This window comes from Cebus imitator, unplaced genomic scaffold, assembly GCF_001604975.1.
Source record: "Cebus imitator isolate Cc_AM_T3 unplaced genomic scaffold, Cebus_imitator-1.0 Scaffold683, whole genome shotgun sequence".
Lineage (NCBI taxonomy): Eukaryota > Metazoa > Chordata > Mammalia > Primates > Cebidae > Cebus > Cebus imitator.
This window is the reverse complement of record NW_016107998.1, coordinates 97,758-125,358: the sequence shown is the minus strand read 5'-3', so window position 1 is coordinate 125,358 and position 27,601 is coordinate 97,758. Positions and strand designations below refer to the sequence as shown.

Below are 27,601 nucleotides of genomic sequence, written 5' to 3'. Positions count from 1 at the left end.
TCAGTAGAAGAAACATCCTGTAATGGGCTTATTTTATCTTGTATGGCATTAAAAATCAATTGGCTTTAATTTTAATTATGTAAATCCTTCTTGAGTGGTGATGACATGGATCAAATAGCACCCAGAAATGGTTTATTTGTGGTTTTTCAGTTTGAATAAACTAACTCTGAGACAACTCCCGAAGAAGAAGTTGTCAAATGTAAAGGATATTCTTGCAATATTAAAGTACAAAGGATTTATCTCAGGTGGGCAGGAGCCTAGGGGAAAGGGCAGAAAACAGGACCATGCTTTCTTTTGATGTGCACTAACATTTAGTTAGAATCAGGAGCTTCTTCCTTTCTTGACAGTGTCATGATGTATATTTGAAAATAAATGAAATGAAAATTGATGTGACAGTTTTCAAAGTTACCAGGGCCTGTCTGAGAACATTTTTTAGCAGGCACTGCCTTGCTGACAAATAACAGAAGTTAGCATGTGATAGAGGGTCTCCCAATATTACCATTTATTTACCCCAAAAGATAATACAATTTCCTGTGTCCAAACACATCTCAGCTGATTGATAAACGTCAGCACCTTCCAAACAGTCTCAAGAGGGCTTATCAAAGAAGTGTAAGTAGCTTTCTCTTCTTACAGAGATAATAGTCAAAATTTCCATTTCAAGAATTAGAAATCACTAAATGTATTCTTCCAAGCACAATATTATTGCATGTTTTATTTTTTATGCCCTATTTTTAGATTATTTGTAACATAGGCACACACAAAAATATACATCTGATCCTTTTTTTGTTTTCTAGTTATATAGTTCATGAATCTTCATTGTGCTTTTATTATAAATTAACATGGTCCTTTAGAGATCCTCGACTAATTCTTCACTAAAGCAGAGTGCTGCAGAACAGTCCAGAATGCTAACTACAGTAATCCACTAAAGTGAATTTCACCAACAACTATTTGATACATATTTAGGATATTGATATATCTTTTGTTAGGACAGAAGTTTGACTGTAAAATTAGAAGGTCCTACACTGGCTTCTGAGTGAGGTCAATATGTGTGTGTTTTCTAAGCCAGAGAAAATATTTTAATATCTTTAAAATAGGTTACATTGTTCCTATGAAAACTGTTAAATGTTATAGCAGAAATATGAGTCATATTTTTAAATGATGTAACCAAATTAAGATGTATAAATCTCAACAAAGGTTAGAAAAATGCAAGACTTCACCAAAATTGAAGTATATATCTTATGCACAAAATTATGCAGATTCGTGCAGAAATCCACTAGGCATACTTTACTGGAGGTATATGCTTTCATTCATTGGTTATTTGAGCCCTTGGCACGCTCTAGCCTCTCAGGTTGCAGAGATAATTAATACATGATTCTAGTTTTTTAAAATCCCTCAAGTAGGACATTGTGAACTGATTTTAAAATAGAATTGTAATTATGCTTTTCAAATGAATATTTGGACCTTCACTTAGTCATTCAGATGAGAGTGAGAGAGCAATTACATTGTACCCATAGGCTTCTAGTGGATAAAATATGTCACTTATAAATGCTTCATTCATAGTATATAGCTTTTTGTAGTTTACAAATTGCATTTGAGTTGTACATTTAATTTTCATAATAACTTTCTGATTAGATCAGGCATGTATTAAAATCCCCGTTTATATTTAATGGAACTGAAACTAAAAGAAGTTATGTACATTTATCTCCTGGAAGCTGAATTGGGAAATGATAGAATTGGTACTTCAAGGGCAGTGCTCACTTTACAGCAGCTATCCCACTGTGTCTAAACGTTAGAGCACAGCCTGCTTGTCCATAATGCTGGGATTGAAATTCTCATGATAAACACACTGAGTTAATATTATTTAGATAGTTGAGAAACTTACATTAGCCTCAGTGTAAATGTCACCTTTTCTGGGAAACCCACCTTGATTAGACAAGACTGATTACAATTCTCACTTACAAACTCTTGCAATTACTACCATGATAAGTTAGTCACTTTGTAACAATCTATTTTAAATATGCATAACCTTCTAAAGTTTCAGGGAGCTGATATTCTTGACTGCTGTATTTCTACTTTCCCTGTGTATCACTCGCTCAAACAAGCAGCTCTTACTGGTTCTTCAAACATGTCCAGCCTGTCTATTTATATTAGGACCTCTGCAGATTCCCGTCTGCTCAGCATGTTCTTTTCCTAAGAACCAGTGGTCTGGGCTCCTTCTCTGGTCTCTGCACAATGCCAACTCCTAAGAGAAGCTTTTCATCATCATTCCAGTTAGATATTTTGCACCTTGATTTATTTGCTTCATAAGATGTAGCATTATTTGACATGATTCTGTTGATTTATCTATGCTTTGTTTTTAAATTCCCTGAGAGCAGACATTTAATCTGTCATCCCAGCACCTCAATGGTTCCTGTCAAATGCTGGATACACATTATATATTTAATGAATGAATGAATGAATGGATGGAAGAATGAATTAATGAATTGTTAGGTTTGGATGAGCTAGTTAATGTTTTTAGTGTGCATAGAAACAAATACATAACTATTTTTAAAATTCTATTTATAACTCACCTAAAAGAGTCCTGCATACTCCACTTTGGAAAGCACAAATTAATCATTGGGTAATTATTCCTTAATATCTTTCTTCCTCAGAAATGTATAAATTTCTTGTGAATATATTCTCTTCACTTATGTGTTCATAGTGCCTACCATTGGGCTTGGCCCATGGTAGGTACTGGGTAAGAATGGGTTTAATAAATTAGTAATTGTCTATATATGTGAATAGCATATGTTTATACTGTGTGGCTACATATATAAATTTGTTTTCTTGGCTGTGTGTGGTGACTCATGCCTGTAATCCCAGCACTTTGGAAGGCTGAGGCGGGTGGATCACCTGAGGTCAAGAGTTTGAGATCAGAATGGCCAACAAGGGGAAAACCCATCTCTACTAACAATACAAAAAATTAGCCAGGCGTGGTGGCACACTCTTGTAATCCCAGCTACTTGAGAGGCTGAGGCAGGAGAATTGCTTTAACCCAGGAGTGGGAGGCTGCAGTGAGCCAAGATCGTGCCAGTGTACTCCAGCCTAGGTGTCAGTGTGAGACCCTGTCTCAAAAAATTAAAAAATAAAAATAAAAAAAATAATTTATTTTCTTATTAATACTGAGATGTTTGCTTACCCCCCCCCAAATCTGCTTGGGTATGAACTAACCGTATCTTTTTTCTCACATTTACAGGATTATACCTTGACAATGTACTTTCAGCAAGCCTGGAGAGATAAGAGGCTGTCCTATAATGTAATACCTTTAAACTTGACTCTGGACAACAGGGTAGCAGACCAGCTCTGGGTGCCTGATACCTATTTCCTGAACGATAAGAAGTCATTTGTGCACGGAGTGACTGTTAAGAACCGCATGATCCGCCTGCATCCTGATGGCACCGTCCTTTATGGACTCAGGTCTGTTGTCCCCAATTCAAAATATACCTTTTCCTGAACAAAATAGCTGTTACTTTTCATTGGATGAAAATATTGTGCTATTTTTCTTACTCTTTCTTCATTTCTACTAAGAAACAGTTAAGCCTCCTGTCCACTAGACATTCAAGAGCTTAAGGTAGCATGCTTACAAAGGGACTTAACCTCAGCTAAGACTATGCTTTTCTGAATTATCTTCCAATATTAGCTTCCAGATCCTAAAGCTGCTTTCTTTAAAGAATAGAGATAAACAATGTCAAAATAGCTGAGACGCAGATTTTCTTTAAAATGGAAAAAACATTGTGAATGCCAAATAATTGTTTGAATGTGGCAGATATTGTGTTTTAAAAATTGCTTCTGAGCTGCCTGAATGGGATCATGGCCCTCTGATGACTGGAAAGCTTATTGTGACCTTTCGCCTTCCAAGGAGCAATCAGACTTGCAAATAATAAAGTAGTTATCTCATGTTTATTAATAGGAAATTTATACTCAAATAGACCTCTGTGTCAGAAAATAATTGTGATACTCTGATATTTGGATGAGGATAATTTTGTAGAATAAGACAGTTTTTCTTTTAAACTTTACTCTGTACTGAAAGCATGGTTTTGTATTAAAAGATGGTTTTCTAGAAAAAATGAAGAAAAATATATCTTTTTCTGAAAACATTATAATATAAAGGGTTTCTCTTTATTAGAGTAGAAGAAATTCTAAACTTTGACATTTTTAGTTGCCTAATTTATTCTGTTTTACACGAATATGTGGTTACCTTCTCATAATGTTGATAATAATAATAGTATTCATTTATTGAACCCTTGTTATGGGTCAAATACTGAGCTAAGTGCTTTCATGCATTATTATAGTTAACCCGTACAACAACCTCATATATTAGCAACTGCTATTGTCTTTATTTTCAAATGAAGAAACAGAGGCTGATGCAATTTGCCAAAGATTACAAAGAAAGTAATTTCTGGAGTTGGTATATAAAGCCTGTTCCAAGTTCAAAGCCAGAGCCCTCAGCGGGATGCCTTCAATCCCACATTTTTCTTGTCTAGTCTATCTCATTTTTATTTTCTGCTATATCTAGTTCCCCTGACAGATGCATTATCCTAGATCCTTAGATTCAGCTTTTTTGTTTGTGACATTCGTAGAGAAAAAGGCATTTGGCCTTCAAGGGAAGGGGGGATAAGAGCGGCAGAATGAGAGCACATTTGTGCTCTGTGTCAAGCACCGGTGGTATAGAAATGAGTCAGATACAGGCACTGCTCACATGCGTGCCTCAGAAAAGAAGTAAGTAGAAGACAGAGAAAGCAAGTTGACTGGTAAAGTCTGAAAAGATTCTACTGAAGTGGTGGACTTCAAAAGTCCTAATGGAAAGCACTGTGTTCAGCAGATACATTTTACTAGAATTATTACTGAGAATCAACTACAAAATATGCAGTATCAGAGAGACCTTGATGAGAGAGAGACCATGTGTGCAGTGGAGAACAGGGAATGAAAAAAGATCGTAGTTTAAAGTTTTTAAAAAGTTAAGCACAGAGGGAGATTAGAATCTAGAAGAAGGAGGTAAGAATCTAGAAGAAGCAGGAGACATAGAAATAAGTTACCCAGAGCAGACCCAGTGCTAGATGCATTTTGTCCATCATATCATTTCATCTTCACAGAAATAATGCAGAAATCACCCTGGGCTCTTCCTGTTTCTCCAGAATACTTATATTTAGGGCACAGGATATGTCATACTCTCATTTGTATACCCAGTACTGACTAAGCAATGTAAATAGCACTGTAAATAGCAATGCAGTAAAGGTTGAGGAGGTATTCATAAATGTATGTAGGCAAAGTTGAGTGGACAGGAAAATCAACAATCAGAATGCCTTTGGAATTGAGAGGAAAAGGGAAAGGTCAATATTATAGATGATAAATTGGCTTCTTTGTATCATTACTTCATTAATCAAACAAAAAAATGATGGCCATTTATTCTTATCATTAAGATCACCTGGACATCATTGTACCTTTAACTCATGACATTAGAAAATAATCATTGTCCCATCCCCACTTCCATCAAGGGCTATTGACAAAATATGCAGGTTCCTGAACACATCTAATATGCATAGAATTAACACTTCCCCACTGAGGGGGCTCATGAATGATGATTGTTCTCTCAGCTGTATTGTTAATTGTGAAGGGGAGATTAATAAGAACATTCCTCAGGAAATATATAAATGTCGCATTCCAGTTTTAATGGGCAAATAGTGGAACAATTTCTTCCTTAGATAGAAATTTAATGTATATTAGATAGTTCTTTCTCAACTCCAGAAGGTTAATTTGCAATAGATAAGTAAAAGGAATTCAGTTAAAGTTAGCTATTTTTCTATTTAATTTCTACCTCTATTTTATATAATGCTAAAATACATTATTCTGTTGTTACTGATGATTCTACAATACTTAGCCCCTCCTACTTACCCACCTGAGCCAGTAATTTTCTATTGCTGGCAGTCTAGTAAGAAGTTTATTTTGTGTTTGTATTCCACAGAGCTGCATTGAAACAACACTTAAAACAGTGATAATAGTAATATCAGTACCTAGTACTCATTAAAAGACTTAGCACTTACTTATCACTTTGCCAGAACTTTGCATATATTATCTCATTAATATTAACTTTAGCCCTCAAAAACGGGTACCATCATTTTCTCCATCTTACATGAAGAAATGAAGGAACTTGCTGACAAAATTACACAGCTGCTATGCTGAAGAGCTTAGTTATCTGAAAGTAAAGACGTTGATCTTCACCCTTCTGTACTGCTTCTTATGTACTGGCAAGATGGAAATAAAGAATAGTAGGAATCACCTGAGAGCACCCAGGGAACAAAAAAGATTAAAAAGTGTTTAGATGTAAACACCTTTTATTAGGTCCATAAGTGCAGGCTTTATTCTGGATTGATAAAAATAAGGCCCTAATGAATAACATGCTTGAGTCTTCTACGAAGGGTGCATTATTAGGTCCTGTGGTTCACACTAGCTCCAGTTTAGTAGGGAATTTTGCTGTATGGATTTGTAAGGCACAGGCAAGATCTTTGTAAAGAATTTGGCAGTGGCAAAGTTTACTAGTCTGGATAAGGCATACTGAAGGGCAATCATGAAGACCTGGATATGGGAAACTGGCACAGGAAAAACTTTAAATATCAAGGCAGTCACCAAGAATTGGGGTAGAACTAAGTCTGTAAGCTGAATGTCTTGTGAGTTTAAGGCAAAAGCTAAGGGCTTAAACTTCTTTCCCATTAAGACAAACAAAGATTGGTGGGGAAGGTTAAAGGAGGGACAGTCTTTTATGGCATCCAAGTAAGCTTCTTTCATAGGATTTCCTTCAGGGAAATCTTCAGGTATTAAAACATAATAAAGATAGAGAAAGCAGTATTGCAAATATCAATGCTTATTGAATTTAATGGTAGGTAGGTAAGTGTTCATTGTGTTGTCCTTTCAACTTGTCTGTTTGAATGTTTTTATAATGAAATTTGGGGCTGAGCATGGTAGCCCAGGCCTGTAATTCTGGCACTTTGGGAGTTTGAGGTGGGCAGATTGCCTGACCTCAGGAGTTCAAGACCAGCCTGGGAAGAATAGTCAAACCTTGTCTCTACAAAACATTCAAAAATTAGCTGGGCATGGTGGCATGTGCCTGTAGTCCCTGCTTCTCTGGAGGAGGCTGAGGTAGGAGGATGGCTTGAGCCCAGGAGGCGGACGTTGCAATGAACAAAGTCACACCACTGCACTCCATCCTGGATGACAGAGCCAGACCNAAAAAAAAAAAAAAAAAAAAAAAACTGGAGAACAAAATTTTATGTGTCAGAGGTCTAGGGACTTTGGTTCTATTATCTGGGAAATGCCACTCAACATTTAAAAGGTCTGCAGCCACAGGACAATAGTTGCCATCTCTCGTGGGTAGAGAATCTTCTATGCACACATCCTTTGCATAGCTGTGTCGGAAGAGAGAGTCATCTCATCTTGGAGGATGTGTGGCTCAGTGGGTGAGATCCATGATCATGGATAGCCATGCAAAGCCATTATCCAGAGAGGGGTGGTCAAATCTCTTCACCCAGAGCCTTGCTACCCTCCTTGTGATATTTTCTTTCTGCAAAAGCATGCCTATTTCTTCTGATGGTACACAACAACAGCTCTAAGTCTGCTCATGCTTATATTTTGTGCTTGGTTAGCAAGAAGTTTGAGCATGCCCAGCAGCTGCTTAGCAAGCTTGCATTAAGGTACAGTGGTCTTAGGATTTCAGGAGATGAGATGAAGATTTAGAAACATGGGCCCTTTTTTTCGTAGACTACCTTCTAAAGTTTTCATCCTGATTAGATCTCTGTTTTACCATCTCTAAAAGCAAAGGATGGCAGCATCCTCTTAGTTATTCCATTGCTTTTCAGGATGAAAATCATTCCAGGGACTCTGGGAACAGATTTCTAATGCTATGCAGATAGATAAATGGACCCAATGGGCAATCAAACCAATTTCCTTAACAAAGAGTAATGATAATGAAAGTTGGGTTTTAATTTGGACTTTTGTCGGTGGCTTCTCATTGAACCTTAAGCATATTTTCCATTTTATTGTCCTCGTTTATAGGAAGAGGGGGTGAATTAGATGCTATCAATATTTTTACTACCCAGTCATTCTTTGAGTCAATGATCAATGCAAGTAAAATAATGTATAATCTATCTATCAGACTAAAAAATGAAATCATGTAGTTGGGGTACACAGTAATTGGTGGTTAGTAAGTTCTCAATACTACTTAATATTTAATAAAAATGGAAGCATGGATGGGAAATTATAGAATTTTACTCTAGTTATCTGTTATTGTTCTGTGAAGTAAGACACTAGTTTCTTTGTGTACAACAACAGGGGTGGAACTGAGAAAGTGCATTGAAAGAAATAGGAAAGGCCTCAGCCAGGCATGTCTAGAATGCAAAAGAAAACTGCTAAAGAAAATTCAAAGGATTGTCAAACAGTATTGAGGACACAACCTTATAGTGGAGCCAGGTATCTCTAGCCATTGCATTTGGCAGCTTGAAATCATGAGTAAGGAAATTAGATGCCTGGCATTCTCCCTAAACCAAGCTTCCTCTTTTCTTTTCATCATGTTTTATCACTCCTCTGTTTTCTCAATTTTATTTGAAGAGCTTCAGGAAAAATTAAATTACAATTTTTTTTTTTTTTGAAATGGAGTCTCACTCTGTTGCTGAGTGCAGTGGAGCAATATCAGCTTCCTGCAACTCCTGCCTTCCAGGTTCAAGCAATTCTCCAGCCTCAGCCTCCCAAGTAGCTGGTGGGATTATGGGCGCTCACCACCACACCTGGCTAATTATTTGCATTTTTAGTAGAGACGAGGTTTCAACATGTTGACCAGGCTGGTCTCAAACTCCTGACCTCAAATGATCCGCTCACCTCAGCCTCCCCAAGTGCTAGGATTACAGGAGCTTGCCCAGCCAAGTGATATTTATTTAAAGCTTACAATTACAGTTTGTGACCAAAGAATATTGAAATCCTTGAATACGAAATTCTATCTTAGTTGATTTGGGCTGCTATAATAAAATACCATAAACTGGGAGGCTTTGTAAACAGCAGAAATTTATTTCTCACAGTTCTGCAGGCTGGGAAGTCCAAAATGAAGTCATCACCTGATTTGGTGTATGATGAGGGGCTGTTTCCTGATTCATAGATGATGCCTTCTCACTGTGTCCTCACCAGGTGAAAGCAAGGCAAACTATGGGCACTAATCTTGTTAGATCCTGGCCTCAGAAACTAATCATCACCCCAAAGGCTCTACCTCCCACTATCATTACATTGGAAATTAGGGTCAACTCATGAATTTGTGGGACACAGATATTCACAAGATACCACTTAACTTCACTCTTGGTCACTGTTGATAACTCAGGACAATCTAATTAAAAAATTAAATACTTTCCTTAATTTACCAAACTATTTAGAGATTTCCATCAAGAGATATGGCTAGATGTGGGGAATAATGTTTTCTTGGGAGTAACCCAGCTGTAGACGTGGCAAAAAAAAGACTTTACTTTCCAGTTGACTAGGCAGAAGAAATCCTAGCAATTTAAAAAGCAGATATTTCAAACAGACTGAAATGTAGTCTATTTCAAAATAATATTGGCCCAATTAGATCATTTTCGGAATATAAAGAAAAATGATATAGAAAATATAACACTTTTTGCGTGTGTGTAAGACAGTGTCTCACTCTGTCACCCAGGCTAAAGTGCAGTGATGCAGTCTTGACTCACAGCAATATCCACCTCCTGGGCCCAAGTAATTCTCCCACCTCAACCTCGAGAGTAGCTGGACCTACAGGCACGTGCCATCACACCTGGCTATTTTTTGAGATCATTTTTGTAGAGGTGGGATTTCACCATGTTGCCCAGGCTGTTCTTGACTCCTGGGTTCAAGCCACCCACCAGCCTTGGCCTCCCAAAGTGCTAGGATTACAGGTCTGAGCTTCTGTGCTCAGCCTAGAATTTTTTTTTTTAATTATTTTAGGTTCAGGAGGAAAAAGTGCAGGTTTGTTACTTGAGGTATATTGCATAATTCTGGGGTTTGGCCTTCTGTTGAACCCATTACCCAAATATTAAATAGGAAGCAGAATTCTATCAATGAAGTCCGCTGAAACGCAAGCAGGTTAAAAATCAGGTTTAATCTGGTACTGATATGCTCATCATAAAGAAGTTCACATAGATATAATTCAGACTATTATTCACTTAAAACAGGATATTTATTGGGTTTCAGAAACTAATGAATACTTACAATGGGCAGGAAATCAGAAGGCCTGCATTGTTGTCCAAAGTTAGTGATTCTTCTGATCATTCGTTTAAATGATTGCTAAATATTTGTTCTCGCTTCCCAAAGCCCATTAGTTAATTCTGTGACTTTGGTAATATATGACATATATTCTTTTAGCACTTCCATCTCATTATGCATAAAACAGTATTTTAACATATTTCAACTGCTCAAGAAACTATATTTATCTCCTTAAAGAAAATCTGATTTATTAAGAAATCAAAAACATCATAACATTCAAGTATACAAAATAGCAGTCAACTTGAATTATCAATTGATAACATCTTTTTGTGAGCATAACAGTGCACATTTAATTTAGTATCTAAATCTAAGTTGACTATATATTATTTATGCCAAGTCTTTAATATTATATCACATTGAAAACTCTTCAACAAACACAGTAAAATACTTGTTCAATTATGAAATGATACATGTTTCTTATTGACTGTTTAGTAACTATAGTTTTATGAAAATAAAATTACTCCAATCCTACCACACAGGGATAAGCACTACCTCGGTCTTGCTGTATATGCTTTTTAAGTATTTTTCTTTTAAAAAAGCACATGTGGAGTTTATTATAAAAACCTTCATATTATTTTGTACCTTTTTTATTAACAATGAATATATTGTAAGCATGTTTGTCACATCAAAAAAATCCTCCTCACCATCATTCTTCAACTGTGATAGGACATATTTAAAAACATATTTCTTAATCTAATATAGGATATGGCTTACTGTTTTGATATAAGCTGAAATATGTGGTTGCAGCTATCAAATGCAGGACTATTAGTTAAAATTTACTTAGTATTTAATGAGAAAGAGGAAAAACTATTTGTAACACAATTTATAATCTTATAGTTGAGCTGTTGTAATTTGTAATCACAATAGTTGAAGAAATGGCTCAGAAGACATACTCCTACTGATTTTGTTAGGACAGTTCTTATGGAAGAAATGGCTTTCTTAACATTCTCAGTTGTAGCTGACCCATATAAAAATAGTTATTTGTCTTTTAGCATGAGTGGGGAGGCCTAGATTTCACATGTATATTATACACCTTCCATATGTAACATTAGATCAGAGACTTGTCACTGCTGATTAAAGGCTCACATTCTTAAAGAAAGATTCAGCAGGAAGCAGAAGGCAATTCAACCACCTCCTGCTATGCATGTTCTGTCATTGGGAAAATGGCAAAGGATAATGTTAGTCTGTAATGAATTCAGACAGCCAGGGTTTTACTAATTTTATCCTCTTCCTCTACTCTGAAAGTTTTACCACAGGATGACTGAGTAGTCATCTCATACTGAAATATATTTTATCAAACATTAATATATCAATTTTTAACTTGGATTTCCTAATTCATTTTCATAGAGATATTGAGTGAATATATTTTGTCAAGCAGAACAAAAGAGATTTCATTAAGAATATAAGTCCTTCTGGCCAGAATCTGAGAACCTATTCTCTGAATTTTCCCTGTCTTCAAAGCACCTGTCTCCACCTGTATGTGAAAAAAATGCATAGGATGTACTGTTATAGAAGGCAAACTCTTTAATGAGCTGCAATTACTTTTTAAAACAAGTTATTCCCCATAATTGTCCCATAAGATTAAAAGTAAGGCCTAGCGAGGTGGCTCACACCTGTAATCCTAGCACTCTGGGAGAACAATGTGGGTGAATCACCTGAGGTCAGGAGTTCAAGACAAGGCTGGCCTACATGGTGAAACCCTGTCTTTACTAAAAATACAAAAATTAGGGCCTAGTGCAGTGGATCACGCTTGTAATCTCAGCACTTTGGGAGGCCTAGGCAGGTGGATCACTTGAGGTTAGAAGTTTGAGACCAACCTGACCAACATGGAGAAACCATGTCTCTACTAAAAACAAAAATACAAAATTAGCTGGGTACGGTGGTGCATGCCTCTAATTCCAGCTACTAGGGAGGCTGAGGCAGGAGAATCGCTTGAACCCAGGAGGTGGAGGTTGTGGTGAGCCGAGATCATGACATTGCACTCCAGCCTGGGCAACAAAACCAAAACTCTGTCTCAATAAAAATAAATAAATAAATAAATAAAATATTTTTGAAAAGATTAAAAATAAATATATTTAGAAGTAATTTCTGATATCTTCAAGTTCACCTCCTTTTTTCATAATAAGGAAAAAGGAGTCTCAGAGAGCGACGTAATTGCGCCTAACATCCTAGAAACAATGGCAAACCACAAAGCTGAATCCTAAACTCCTAACTCTTAGCCTGGGGCTTGTTATTATTGTTGCTACTGCTACTGCTGGAGTTACTGAGTTACTTGGAGTCATCCTCACCTAAATGATGTTAGAAAATAATTTAAATCCAAGTCAACAATAGTAGGATCAGAAATGCATCATTCTACAGCCTTAGAAATGGAGAAACTAGTATTTAGCAATCCTAGGATATAATCCAGGGCTCACTCATTTCGTTGCCACCTTTTGCTGGATTTTTAAATTTAAAACACACACACACACTTAAAGAGGAAAAGCAAGTCTGCTTCTTTTCTTTTTTTTCTAAAATATTTCTGACCCATCATGTTCTGGTAGCCAATGGATCAACTTGACTATTGGCTAGATGGGTCCCTAGTTGTCCTCATGCCCATTGATTTCAGTGGAATGAAAGTTGGCTGCAGCAGCACTAAAGCCAAAGTTGTGAAGGGGATTGCTGCAAGAAAGAGGAATGATTGGACACTCCAGAGGTTTTGAAGTAGGAAAGAAGCTAGCTGTGCTCCCACAAAGGTAGAGATTTTGTATTTCAGGCCTGAAGAATGAGTATAGTAGTGTTATTGAAATAGACCTTGTCTGCAAAGAGGAGAATTATTGAAATCCATTGAGGACATTTTATTCATGGGCTTTTGAAAATATCTATATATAGCATTGTTATACATAGCACTTTCAAAGGTAATACTTGCATATTCCTGATTTCATTAGGAATAAACTCTGAGTCACCAGATACTGTGAATGTGGAAAGAAGCCAGGTCTTCATTTTATCCCACTTTTTCTTTTTCTTTTCTTTTTTTTTTTTTTTTTTTTGAGCAAAGTCTTTCCCAGTAGATGATTAAAATTGGGGTGTGTGTGTGTGTGTGTGTGTATGTATCTTCATTTATAGGTATTGGGGGGTGTGTGTGTGTGTATGTCTGTAGGTGTATATGTAGATATGTGTGTGTATGTATGTGTAGTCCACACACCCATAAGAGCATGGTTTTTTTTGTTTGTCTTACATTAAGACTGGAAAACAACAGAAGTGACTTCCATTGTTTCAAATCTTGAAATAATGCAGATTGTTTTCGGTGTTAGTTTAATGATTAAGTTTTCTCTAATTATATTTGGAGTAACTTTTGCATCACTTTGATTTCATGAAATCAGTAAATTTTTTTGGCAGCTTTTGCTGGCAGCTTACTTGGCAAATGGGAAAAATACAGAGTTAGACTAGTATAATGAGTTCGCTTAAAGCAGAGTTTTAATTAGATAAAGACATTCAAAGCAAATGTAAATGAATACTTGAGTCAGTTATAGTAGCAGTAGTAACCTTTATTGGGTACTGTCTATATTCCAACTCCTGAATTATCTCATTTACATCAAATAATTTTGTGAAGCAAGCTATTGTTACGTCCATTTTATAGTTGAGGAAACTGAGCCTTTGGGGAAATAAGTAACTTGCTAATGAGTTTCAGGGCTCACATTGAACTCAAAGTCCATGATCTCAGTCACTTCCTCAAAGTCTGAAAGAATGCAATCTACATTCAAGTAGGTGAATGCAAAAGACTCTTGAGAAAGCAGGTACTGAAAATATTGTTGGATGAAGACCGAAGAGTCTAGATTTCCAAGGTCCCTTGAAAAGAACTGAGTGGTCATTCATCTCCTATCTAGAGAGATGTCTTTTGTTTCATTTTGTTTTGTTTTGTTCTGTGACAGAGTTTCGCTCCTGTTGCCCAGGCTGGAGTGCAATGGTGTGATCTCAGCTCACTGCAATATCCGCCTCCTGGGTTCAAGCAATTCTCTTGCCTCAGCCTCCCAAGTAGCTAGGATTACAGGCATGTGCCACCACGCCTGGCTAATTTTGTATTTTTAGTAGAGACAGGGTTTCTCCATGTTGGTCAGACAGGTCTTGAACTCCCGACCTCAGGTGATCCGCCTGCCTTGGACTCCAGAAGTGCTGTGATTACAGATGTGAGCCACCGCGCATGGCCTCAAGAGAGATGTCTTAATTATCATTTATTAATGGATGAACATGGCTCTATCAGTTTTAAACAAGACTCCACAATAGGGACTGATGCACTGTTTCTGGGTAGTCCGTTGCTTTTCTCATAAATACAGCACATAATGTATATTCCTCAGGTGTAACTTTATATGATCATTCTTTTTATCTGTTACTCTTAAAGGGGTTTCTCTTATGCCGCTACTTACAATTGGAAGGTCATCTTTGTCATGCTTTTCTGAACACCTAAGTTCAAGTAAAAGCTGCATGCAATGTAGTTTGTAATTTGAGGTATAGAAATTTTGAAAATCTGTTCTATTTCACAGTTAAATAGTCATATTGTTGAGTTTCAAAAACAAACACAGATTAGGGAAAACTGACCACTGAAAGATTAGGTTAAGCCTCAATTTAATTAGTCAAAGACAGAAAACCTTATTGGAAGTTAGGAATCCACAAAAAGTGGTCTGAAGGGAAATTTCTCTGCATGACTTACTTCTAAGGCCCCCAGAGTTTCTGAATGCCACCAGAGAGTTATCCTATCCACAGATTTTCTGCTGGATTGAAGAAAGTCAATTTTTTTTAGATATAGGGTCTCACTCTGTCCTGGTCTGCTCATAGCTCACTGCAGCTTTGAACTCTTGGGCTCTAGCAAACCTCCCACCTGAGCCTACCAAGTAGCTGGGACTACAGGTGCACACCACTGCACCTGGCTAATTTTTAACTTTTAATAGAGACAAGGTTTTACTATGTTTCCCAGTCTTGTCTTGAACTCCTGTTCCGAAGCAGTCTTCCTGTCTCAGCCTCTCGAAGTGCTGGGATTACAGGCATGAGCCACTATTCCTCTCCCCAAGAAATTTAATTCTTACTTTGTAATTCAAGAAGAAATTACCCAAATACCTGTACACTTTAATTTGAAGGCTGCACAAACATCATACTCCCTTTGAGTTTCTTGATTCTACCTTGAGCATGAATAATCATTCTAAAGGGAAAATCAGAAAGTACTGGACCAATGGCTGTTCTCTAACTGTAAAGCAACTAGAAAAGTACCTCTGGCTCTCAGAATATTGGGAAAGATTCCAAAGTACACGAAGAAAATCTATACTTATTTTCTAGAATAAGTAACAGACAGGAGTTTCAGACTTATTTCCCATGGGGAGAAAAAAATAAAATATAAGATTAAAAAATTGCATAACCTATGGAAATTGCTGCCAAAAATTTTTGTTAAAAGACTTTTGGTAAAAGTCTTTTATCACTGTTTTGCTAATGGATGTTAAAGGAAGATTTCCAGCTCATTCCAATCTGTTTATTTTGGAAGTCACAAATAAAGCAAGCTTTTCCTGAAAAACCAAACCAGTGTAATAGGTTAATGACTGAAATCACATTCACCACATTAGGAAATGCTCAAGCTATTTTACTTCTCAGAAGTAGCTCATTATCTGCACTCTTATGGACAGAGTAAAAGGCAACAAAATGCTAAATGGCCATAAATCCCTAGAGAAAGATACTAATTCCGTGTTGAATTGTTCCCACTAGCCATAATGGAGAAAATAATTAGGACTTTATATTTTAGCAGCTGTAACAGGCTGACAACTAAGAGAAACTATTGAAAAGAGCAGGATAAAGACCAAATCTTCTAGCATAAAAATACTAGGAGGCCCCTGTGCATTTTACATCATTGCATAATGAGGCCAAACAACATAAAAGTTAGAATAGCAGTGTTGCACTGTGTTAAGAATATGGGTTGGGGACCTGACTGACTTGTTTCAATGTCTTTAGCCATGCTCCATCCTTCTAAGCTTCAGTTTACTCATCAGTAAAATCGGGCTTAGTAGTTCCTGTCTTGTGGGATTACTGAGGGGATTAAGTTACAAAAAATGCTTGCAAAGAATTTACTAAAGTGCCTGGCACATAAGTTGTTTGTAAAGATTAGTTGCTATTATTAGCATCACTGCTGGTACCAGCCTTGACCTTTTCTGCATTTTCCATCATGGTAAGTGGGGGACGACTTTTGTGGTTTTTTTGTGTGTGTGAGAGAAAATGTTGGTGATAAATTCTTATTATGTACCAATACTGTGCCAGGTTTTGGAGATACAGGAAGAAAAATGACACATCCAGTCTCTGTGACTCAAAAACTTGAAGGCTAGTGGGGAAAGAAAATATGTTAACAGATGATGAGAGGTAGGATAGGCTAAGTAAGAGCCAAACTCTGGAGTCAAAGACACGGGGGTTGTTTTTACTGGCCATGTGTCTTTTGTAAGTCAACTAACAACTCTCAGTCCAAAATAATATTACCATTTAACTTATAGATATGTGGTCAAAAGTAAATAATAAATCATTTCATTTTTAAAGAAAAGGGAACTGAAGTTAAAAGTTGCACAAATACACATGCCAAAGGTGGTGATAGGTTCGAAGTCTGTTTGACTCCAAAGTCTGTGCCTTTCATGATGATTTAATGGATTGAATGTGAAGAAATGACCCCCTGCATGGAGTGGGAAGTGACAGAGCAGACAGGGACATACTTAGAATTCTCATAAGAGGAATAGCTGAATGTAATTATTCACTTCGATTACCTAAATACTAGGTATGTCTGTATAGTGTTTCAGAAAGAAACTGGAAAAGTATAATAATCTCTAATTTATATTTAACAAAACAGGCACATTCTAGTTAAGTGAATCATTGAAGCTTTAATTTGTTTTTCCATCAATCCATCCAGTCGCCTGAGTGAACACCTCTTCCTGCTCTAGGCGGAGGATAGAAGGTACAGGAGTGAAAAGGCTACACGTAATCCTTACTCCAGAAGCTTGTACTTGCAGAAGGAAGGATATAAGCTATCAGCAAAAGGGATATTTAATGATAACTATAAGGTTTGTAAATTGTGATGATTTCAGTTGTGGAAATTAAACATAATAATATGATAAAGAGTGACTGGAGGAAAATGTGGAATCCTACTTTAGGAGGTAACATTTGAATTGAAATGTTGTCAAACTCTGTGAAATATTTGAAGAGGTTTATTCTGCACCAAATATGAGTTATCAATGGCCTATGACGTGTGCCCAAGGTGGTCAACCCACAACTTGGTTTTATACATTTTAGGGAGACTACAAGGCATTAATTAACACATGTAAGATGTACATTGATTTGGCCCAGAAAGATGGGGCAGTGGGAGGCTTTCAGGTAATAGGAGGATTCAAATATTTTCTGATTGGCAATTGGTTGAAAGAGTTATTGTTAACAGAAATGAACGTCTAAGTTATGATAAGGGGTTTTTGAGACCCAAGTTTTGTCATGCAGATGAAGTTTGCAGATAACAGGCTTCAGGGAGAAAATTGTAAATGTTTCTTATCAGACTTAAAGAGTCTCTTCTATATGTAATTGCAAAAGGGAGGAGGCTATAATGAGACATGTCCAGGTCCCCCTTCCCATCATGGCCTGAACTAATTTTTCAGGTTAACTTTGGAAAACCCTTGTTGAGAGGAGAGGTAAATTCAGATGGTTGGGGGAGACTTAGAATTTTATTTTTGGTTTACATTCAAAAAGCACAGATCTGAGGAATGAGTGTTCCAGTTAGAATGAAAGTACAATAGTCCTAAGGACAGAACAAACTCATGTGCTTGCAAGAAGATAAAGTCAGCTACTTTACGCACATTTTTATATTCCCACTCTTTATATCACTGCCTTTTAAAATTATTTATAACTACATGTATTTGTTTACTAATTAATGACCTCTCACCACTAGAATATAAGTTCTATAAGGGTAGAAACCTCTGTTTTTCCCCCTTTTGTATCCTTTTGTATCCTTTGCATCTTTCTCCTTTTGTATCCTTTGTATCTTTCTCCTTTTGTATCTTGAGGACGGCACATCCTACAAGAGTCAATTTTAAAATATTTGCTGAGAAACAACCAGCTAGCATCAAAATGGCAGGATCAAATCCACGAATAACAATATTAACCTTAAATGTAAATGGGCTAAATACCCCAATCAAAAGACACAGACTGGCAAATTGGATAAAATGTCAAAACCCATCAGTGTGCTGTATTAAGCAAATTCATTTCACATGCAAGGACACACATAAGCTAAAAATAAAGGGATGAAGGAAGATTTACCAAGCAAATGGAGAGCAAAAAAAAGCAGGAGTTGCAATCCTAGTCTCTGATAAAATAGACTTTAAACCAACAAAGATCAAAAGAGACAAAGAAGGGCAGTACATGATGGTAAAAGGATCAAGCAACAAAAAGAGCTAACTATCTTAAATATATGCACACCCAATACAGGAGCAGCCAGATACATAAAGCAAGTTCTTAATGACCTGCAAAGAGACTAGGACTCCCACACAATTATAGTTGAAGACTTTAACACTCCACTGTCAATATTAGACAGAGCAACGAGACAGAAAATTAACAAGGATATCCAGGACTTGAACTCAGATCTGGACCTAGCAAACCTACTAGACATCTACAGAACTCTCCACCCCAAATCCACAGAATATACATTCTTCTCAGCACCACATTGCACCTACTCTAATATTGACCACATAATTGGAAGTAAATCACTCCTCAGCAAATGCAAAAGAATGGAAATCATAACAGTCTCTCAGACCACAGGGCAATCAAATTAGAACTCAGGGTTAAGAAACCAGCTCAGAACCGCACAACTTGATGGAAACTGAACAACTGGCCCTTGAATGTTGACTGGATAAACAATGAAATGAAGGCAGAAATAAAGACGTTCTTCAAAACCAACGAAAATGAAGACACAATGTACCAGAATCTCTGGGACACATTTAAAGCAGTGTCTAGAGCAAAATTTATACCAATAAATGCCCACATGAGAAGCAAGGAAAGATCTAAAATTGACACCGTATCATCAAAATTGAAAGAGCTAGTGGAGCAAGATCAAGAAAATGCAAACGCTAGCAGAAGACAAGAAATAACTAAGATCAGAGCAGAACTGAAGGAGATAGAGACACAAAAAACCTCTCAAAAAATGAAGTAAATCCAGGAGCTGGTTTTTTGAAATGAACAACAAAATAGGCTGCTAGCCAGATTAATAAAAAAGAAAAGAAAGAAGAATCAAATAGATGCCATAAAAAACAATAAAGAGGGTATCATCACAGATTCCACAGAAAAACAAACTACCATCAGAGATTACTACCAAGAACTCTATGCACATAAACTAGTAAACCTGGAAGAAATGGATAAATTCCTGGACACTTGCACCCTCCCAAGCCTAAATCAGGAAGGAGTTGAAACCCTGAATAGACCAATAACAAGGGCTGAAGTTGAGGCAGCAATTAATAGCCTATGAACCAAAAAAAGCCCAGGTACAAATGGGTTCACAGCCGAATTCTACCAGATGTACAAAGAGGAGCTGGTACCACTCCTTCAGAAACTATTCCAAGCAATCCAAAAAGAGGGAATCCTTCCCAAAACATTTTATGAGACCAACATCATCCTAATAGCAAAACCCAGCAGGGACTCAACAACAAGAAAAAATCTTCAGGCCAATATCCATGATGAACATTGATACAAAATCTTCAGTAAAATACTGGGAAACTGATTGCAACAGCACATCAAAAAGCTTCCCCATCACAATCAAGTAGACTTCATCCAGGGATGCAAGGCTGCTTCAACATACGCAAGTCTGTAAGTGTAATCCACCACATAAACAGAACCAAAGACGAAAACCACATGATCATCTCAATAGATGCAGAGAAGGCCTTCAACAAAATTCAACAGCCATTTATGCTAAAACTCTCAATAAACTAGGTATAGAAGGAACGTATCTCAAAATAATAAAAGCTATTTACAACAAACCCACAGCCAATATGATACTGAATGGGCAAAAACAGGAAGCATTCCCTTTGAAATCTGGCACAAGACAAGGATGTCCTCTCTCACCACTCCTATTCAGTATAGTATTGGAAGTTCTAGCCAGATCAATCAGGCAAGAAAAAGAAATAAAGTATATTCAATTAGGAAAAGAAGAAATCAGATTGTCTCTATCTGCAGATGACATGATTGTATATTTTGAAGACCCCATCATCTCAGCCCAAAATCTCCTGAAACTGAAAAGCAACTTCAGCAAAGTCTCAGGATACAAAATCAATGTACAGAAATCACAAGCATGCCTATACACCAATAATAGACTAACAGAGAGCCAAATCAAGAATGAACTACCATTCACAATTACTACAAAGAGAATAAAATATCTAGGAACACAACCAACAGAGGATGTAAAGGACCCCTTCAAGGAGAGCTATGAACGACTGCTCAATGAAATAAGAGAGGACAAAAACAGATGGAAAAACTTATTCCATGCTCATGGTTAGGAAGAATCAATATTGTGAAAATGGCCATGCTGCCCAAAATAATTTACAGATTCAATGCTATCCCCATCAAGCTACCTATGACCTTCTTCACAGAATTGGAAAAAACCACCTTAAACTTCATATGGAGCCAAAAGAGAGCCTACATAACCGAGACAATCCTAAGACTTCAAACTATACTACAAGGCTACAGTAATCAAAACAGCTTGTTACTGGTACCAAAACAGAGATATAGACCAATGAAACAGAACAGAGGCCTCAGAGGCAACATCACACATCTACAACCATCTAATCTTTGACAAACCTGACAAAACCAAGCAATGGGGAAAGTATTCCCCATTTAATAAATGATGTTGGGAAAACTGGCTAGCCATGTGCACAAAACAGAAACTGGACCCCTTCCTGACACCTTACACTAAAATTAACTCCAGATGGATTAAGGACTTAAACATAAGACCTAACACCATAAAAACCCTAGAAAGAAACCTAGGCAAAACCATTCAGGACATAGGCATAGGCATGGACTTCTTGACGAAACCACCAAAAGCATTGGCAACAAAAGCCAAAATAGACAAATGGAATCTAATTAAACTCCAGAGCTTCTATACAGCAAAAGAAACAATCATTAGAGTGAACTAGCAGCCAAGAGAATGGGAAAAAATTTTTGCAATCTACACATTTTTAGAATCTACAAAGAACTAAAACAGATTTACCAGGAAAAAAAAAAAAAAACATTCAAAAGCAGATAAAGGACATGAACAGACAGTTTTCAAAAGAAGACATATATGATGCCAACAAACATGAAAAAATGCTCATCATTTCTGATCATTAGAGAAATGCAAATCAAAACCACATTGAGATACCATCTCATGCCAGTTAGAATGGTGATCATTAAAAAATCTGGAGACAACATATGCTGGAGAGGATGTGGAGAAATAGGAACACTTTTACACTGTAGGTGGGAGTGTAAGTTCAGCCATTGTGGAAGACAGTGTGACAATTCCTCAAGGACCTAGAAATAGAAATTCCATTTGAGCAAGCAATCCAATTACTGGGTATACCCAAAGGATTATAAATCATTCTATTATAAAGACACATGCACACATATGTTCATTGCGGCACTGTTTACAATAGCAAAGACTTGGAACTAACCCAAATGTCCATCGATGATACACTGGACAAGGAAAATGTGGCACATATATGCCATGGAATACTATGCAGCCATAAAAATGATAGGTTTGTGTCCTTTGTAAGGACATGGATGAATCTGGAAACCTTAATTCTCAGCAAACTGACACAAGAACAGAAAATCAAACATCACATATTCTCACTCATAGGCAGGTGTTGAACAATGAGAACACATGGACACAGGGAGGGGAGCATCACACACTGGGGTCTGTTGGGGGGGACTGGGAAGGGACAGTGGGGGGGTAGGGAGGCTGGGGATAGATAACATGGGGCAAAATGCCAGATATAGGTGACAGGGGGATGGAGGCAGCAAACCACATTGCTACGTATGTACCTATGCAACAATTCTGCATGATCTGCACATGTACCGCAGAATCTAAAGTTCAATAAAAAATATATACATATAAAAAAAGGCAGAAGCCAGTGCTAAATCTATTAAAGTTATTCAAATAAAACGATAAATGAATGTCAACCTAAAAAATAAAAAAAGAAAAAATATTTGCTGAATGAATATAGGTATGCTTGAATCAGTAATTGCCATTTCTTCACAGCACTTTTCTAGTTTATCAGTCTGAGTCCTGACTCTGTTTATCAGTTTGTGAGATCTGAGGTTTCTGCAGGGTTTATCTCAAATTGATTTATTACTCTGTGTGTCAATGAATGCATTTCATGCAAAATAGGGTCTAACAATGGATTTGCATACTGAGGTAAATTAAGAGGAGTAAAAAGAGAAACATTAAATCAAACGGATAACATTTAAAACCCAATTATCAAACACTATTATGTTTAAATGAGGTGAAAAAATCTGATTGTCCTATCTAGTAGACAATGTGTGGCATTTCACTGTATTGGTAAGAAACTGCATTAGCATTGAGACTGTGCTTCAGGTGACGTCAATGTAAACAGCTGATAAGAAGACATTTTAAAGATAGGATCAGGTATTGTCATGAATTCAGTTTCCCAAATTATAAATTAAATGCAAATATGAGTTGTCCATGTTTAAATTTCCATTGGTATGGAATTTTCTTATGTCATGTTGTCATTTGCCATCAGTGAGATATTCTTAAAGGTATACAGAAATGTCAAAGTAGAGGGAATTGTACTGTGGTAGAATTTAGGTGACCCATATTAGCCTCCTAGCATAGAATAAGTCAATGAGAAAATACTTTCTAGTGAGAGCCACGGCTTTTCAGAGGCATGTCTCAGGAAATTCATTACAGCTAAGTTCAAAGTGATGTTCTCTTTTATTCACGATAATCAAATGTTATATGCCTAAAATATATATAACTTGACTGCAGAGCAGTGGTATCCTTTTATTTGGTTGGCATAGGGTATGTCTTTATGCAATTTGGAGTATCTTGCCTGTCCTTCAGAGGGAATGTGTGTTTCTGTGTGTGTGGAGCACTTGTGTAAGGACTGAAAGGAGAGTACTGTGTTGGGAAAAAGAAAATATATTTGCCCAGAATGGTATTTTCTCCCAAATCTTAAGTGTTAAAGCCAATTTGGCTGGACCCATAAGTGGATTTTCTCTTTGGAAAGTTAGACATAACATGAGGATCAGTCATATACCAGTGTAAACAAGGCTTACAATGTGATAATGAGAAACACTTTTTCCCACCCAAACTGGCTCTTCTTAGCTAATTTAGTGTGTGAACAAATTATATTTGTTACTGTTACACCAATATGATTCATTAAGGGTTAATTTATGGAACCTTCATAAATTACTGAATCTCTGCTCATCAGTCATCACCCCTGATGATGGGATGAGACAAACCCCATGTCTGGCACTTACTTGATGGTGATGAAGTTTCTGGGGAGGAGAAAAATGCTGTGTCCATTGCATAGGTGGCCAGGGGCTGGGCAGAGCTATGCATTGAAAGCACAGAGGAGGAGAATGACACAATTATGGAAATGAACTTTGCCTAAATTCTAAGCAGGAGAAAAATAAATTTCCATCTGAGAGACCAAGTTCCAAGTAACATGGATTGTCAGACTTTCTGATTTGGGGAACCTCAAACTCTGGACCCACTTATGGAGCTGAATTAAGTCTGTGTCACCAAATAGGTTTTAGTTCTAATATTTAATTTATTGTGAAAACATCAGGTATCTTAGACAAGGAAGAGGCTATATCCCTGGGCTACTTTCCTTTCTTGTGATTTTGATTTTTTAGTTTTCTGCCCAGGCTTTTGTTTGTTCTATCATAAATGGGATCCTTGGCTCACCTTTGTTATTTGCAGTATTTTAAAATTATGAAAAATATTATTGTTATTGAAATTATTATTGGTCAGTGACAATTTTCTTTAATTACAAAAAGCTATTTTATCCTTGCAAGTTTTTAGTTTCTGTAGGCATGGATAGAACAGAGTATGAAATATACATAGAACTAAATTTACAATAGATTATTATCATTGTTGCTGGCAACAAAGATTTGGTGGGGGAGAAGAATAGGAAGCAGGGAGAGAAAGGTGTAATTCTGCATTCTAGGTGCTGTCCACCTATTGCAGACACAATTTTATGTTCAGGAGAACATCAGGATAAGGGCTTACCTCTGTAGATAGCATTTACTTCAAACCAGGTACTAAAAGTGAATGTATTCCTTATATAAGCCATGACATCTCTGTACTTCAAAATGTGGCTTTCATTTTCTCATTTTTCTCACTGCTCTGTGGTAAAGGGAACCAACTGAATCAAGAGAGATTTGGGGACACTAGACTTTTTGACGTCTTTGGATAGCACCATCTGCATGAACAGATGGGGAAACATGTCACAGGGCTAGAGGGGGACTCCAAGATAAAAAAAAAAAAAAAAAANAAAAAAAAAAAAAAAAAGAAAGAAAAGGAGAGAAATGAAAATGGAATGCAATGGCAGAGTAGAGCAGATTTAGTGTCAGTGGCTAGGAATTCTTTGCAACCTGATCCAGGTAGTGGTAACTGAATAGCTGCCATCTGTGGAGTCCAGGGGTCCCTAGGACAGTATTGCTCTGCCTTACAGCAGGCATATTGCTCAGCAGTAGGAATGGGCACATACCTCTGTTTCTCTGTGCTGACAAGAGGAGATCCCCGATGGTGTCAGTTACAACTCCTCAGGGAGGATAGCATGATTTGGTTTCCATTAAGCTTTGCATGTGGCTACAGGCCAGCAAAAGGGCTGCCTCAGTGTCTTGGTGGAAGATTCTACACAACAGTAGGTACATCATCATCAATACTTTCCCTCAATTTGACAAAAAGCATATACTTTTGCTCGGGTTAGTTTACTTACATGTTTCTTTATTTTTTTTTATTCATCCATATGCTTATTCAATCAATTTTTATTTTATTTATTTAGTAAAAATAAATTTGTATGGGTACATAGTAAGTGTATATATTTATGGGACACATGAGATGTTTTGTTACAGGCATGCAATGTGAAGTGAGCACATTATGGGGAATGGGTTTTCCATCACCTCAAATATTTATCCTTTGAGTTATAAGCAATCCAGCTGCATTCTTTAAATTATTTTAAAATGTACAATTAAGTCACCATTGAGTATAGTCACCCTATTGTGCTATCAAATATAGGTCTTTTTCATTCTTTCTATTTTTTGTACCCCATAACCATCCCCATCTCCCCCAACCCCAGTCAGCCTCCTACTACCATTCACAGCCTCTGGTAACCAATCTTATACTCTCTGTCTATGAGTTCAATTGTTTTGATTTTTAGATTCCCCAAATAAGTGAGAACATGAGATTTATGTCTTTCTCTGCATGGCTTAATTTACTTAACATATTGGTCTCCAGTTCCATTCATGGTGTTTCAAATGACTGGATCTTATTCTTTTTTTGGCTTAGTAAGACCCTATTGTTTATATATATCACATTTTCTTTATTCATTCATCTGTTGATGGACACTTAGGTTGCTTCCAAATCTTAGCTGTTGTAAACAGTGCTGCAACAAATATAGGAGCACAGAAATCTCTTTCATATACAAATTTCCTTCCTTCTGGGTATATATTCAGCAATTCAATGGTAGATCATATGGTAGTTTCATTTTTTTGTTTTTTGAGGAACCACCAAACTGTTCTCCATAGTAGTTATAGTAATTTACATTCCCACTAGCAATGTACCAGAATTCCCATTTCTCTACATCCTCATCACCATTTGTTATTCCTTGTCTTTTGGATATAAGCCATTTTAACTGGTATGATATCTCATTGTAGTTTCAATTTGCATTTCTCTGATGATCCATGCTGTTGAGAATCTATTTATATTCCTGTTTGCCATTTTATGTCTTCTTTTGAGAAATGTCTATTCAAATATTTTGCCAATTTTCTATCAAAGTTTTAGACTTTTTCCTATAGAGTTGTTTGAAGTTTTTATATATTCTGGTTATTGATTCCTTTTCAGATAGACAGTTTGCAAATATTTTCTCTCATTCTTTGGGTTGTCTCTTCCGTTGAGTGTACCTTTTGCTATGCAGTTGCTTTCTAACTTGATGTAATCCTGTTTGCATATTTTTGCTTTGGTTGCCTGTGCTTGTGAGGTATTGCTTAAGAAATCTTTGCCCAGACCAATGTCTTAGAGATTTTCCGCAATGTTTTCTTGTAGAAATTTCACAGTTTGAAGTCTTAAAGACTTTAAATTCGATTTGATTTTTTATATGGTAATATATAGGGCTCCAGTTTAGCCTTCTGCTTATGTATATCCAGTTTTCCCAGCACCAGTTATTAAAGAGACTGTCTTTTTGTGAGTGTATGTTATGGGCACATTCGTAAAAAATTGGTTCACTGTAGGTGTGTGGATTCGTTTTGGGGGACTCTGTTCTGCTCCATTTGTCTATGTGTCTGTTTCTATGCCAGTACCATGCTGTTTTGGTTACTAGAGCACTGTAGTATATTTTGAAGTCAAGTAATGTGATTCCTCTAGTTATGTTCTTTTTGCTTAGAATCACTCAGAATAACTTCGGCTATTCTGGGTCTTTTGTTGCATTGGGGCCTCTCTATTTATTTCTAATAATATTTGCCTTATGTATCTGGGTGCTCCAATGTTGGGTGCATATATATTTATAATTATTATATCCTCTTGCTGAATTGACCCCTTTATTGTTATATAATAACCTTCTTTGTCTTGTAGTTTTGGTCTTGAGATCTGTTTTGTTGGGTATAGGTATAGCTACTACTGCTTTCTGTTTTGGTTTCCGTTGACATGGCACACCTTCGTTATTTATTTTCAGTCTATGTGTGTCTTTATAGTTGAAGTTGGTTTCTTGTAGGCAACAGATCAATGAGTCTTATTTTTTCATCCATTCAGCCAGTAATGTGTTTTGATTGGAGACTTTAGTCCATTTACATTCATGTCAGTATTGATAAATAAAGACTTACTCCTACCATTTTATTATTTGTTTTCTGGTTGTTTCATGGTCTTCTCTTCTTTTTTCTTCCTTTCTTCCTCTAGTGAAGGTGATTTTCTCTGGATATGATTTAGTTTCTTGCATCTTATTTTTTGTGTATACATTGTATGTTTTTTTTTAGTTTGAGGTTAACATGAGGCTTGCAAATAATATTTTATAATCCTTTTTTTTTTCTTTTTTTTTTT

At 36.6% G+C, this 27,601-nt stretch overlaps 1 protein-coding gene across 1 annotated transcript in view; it reads left to right on the top strand.

Annotated features, from left to right (window-relative positions):
- The window catches only part of LOC108296126 (gamma-aminobutyric acid receptor subunit beta-2), a gene marked incomplete at its 3' end in the record, with an annotated part of 138,650 nt that overhangs the window by 82,303 nt on the left and 28,746 nt on the right, over positions 1-27,601 (top strand). The window contains exon 5 of the mRNA XM_037734910.1: positions 3,236-3,456. Coding sequence (XP_037590838.1) covers positions 3,236-3,456 — 221 coding nt within the window. The remainder of the gene's footprint in view (positions 1-3,235; positions 3,457-27,601) is intronic.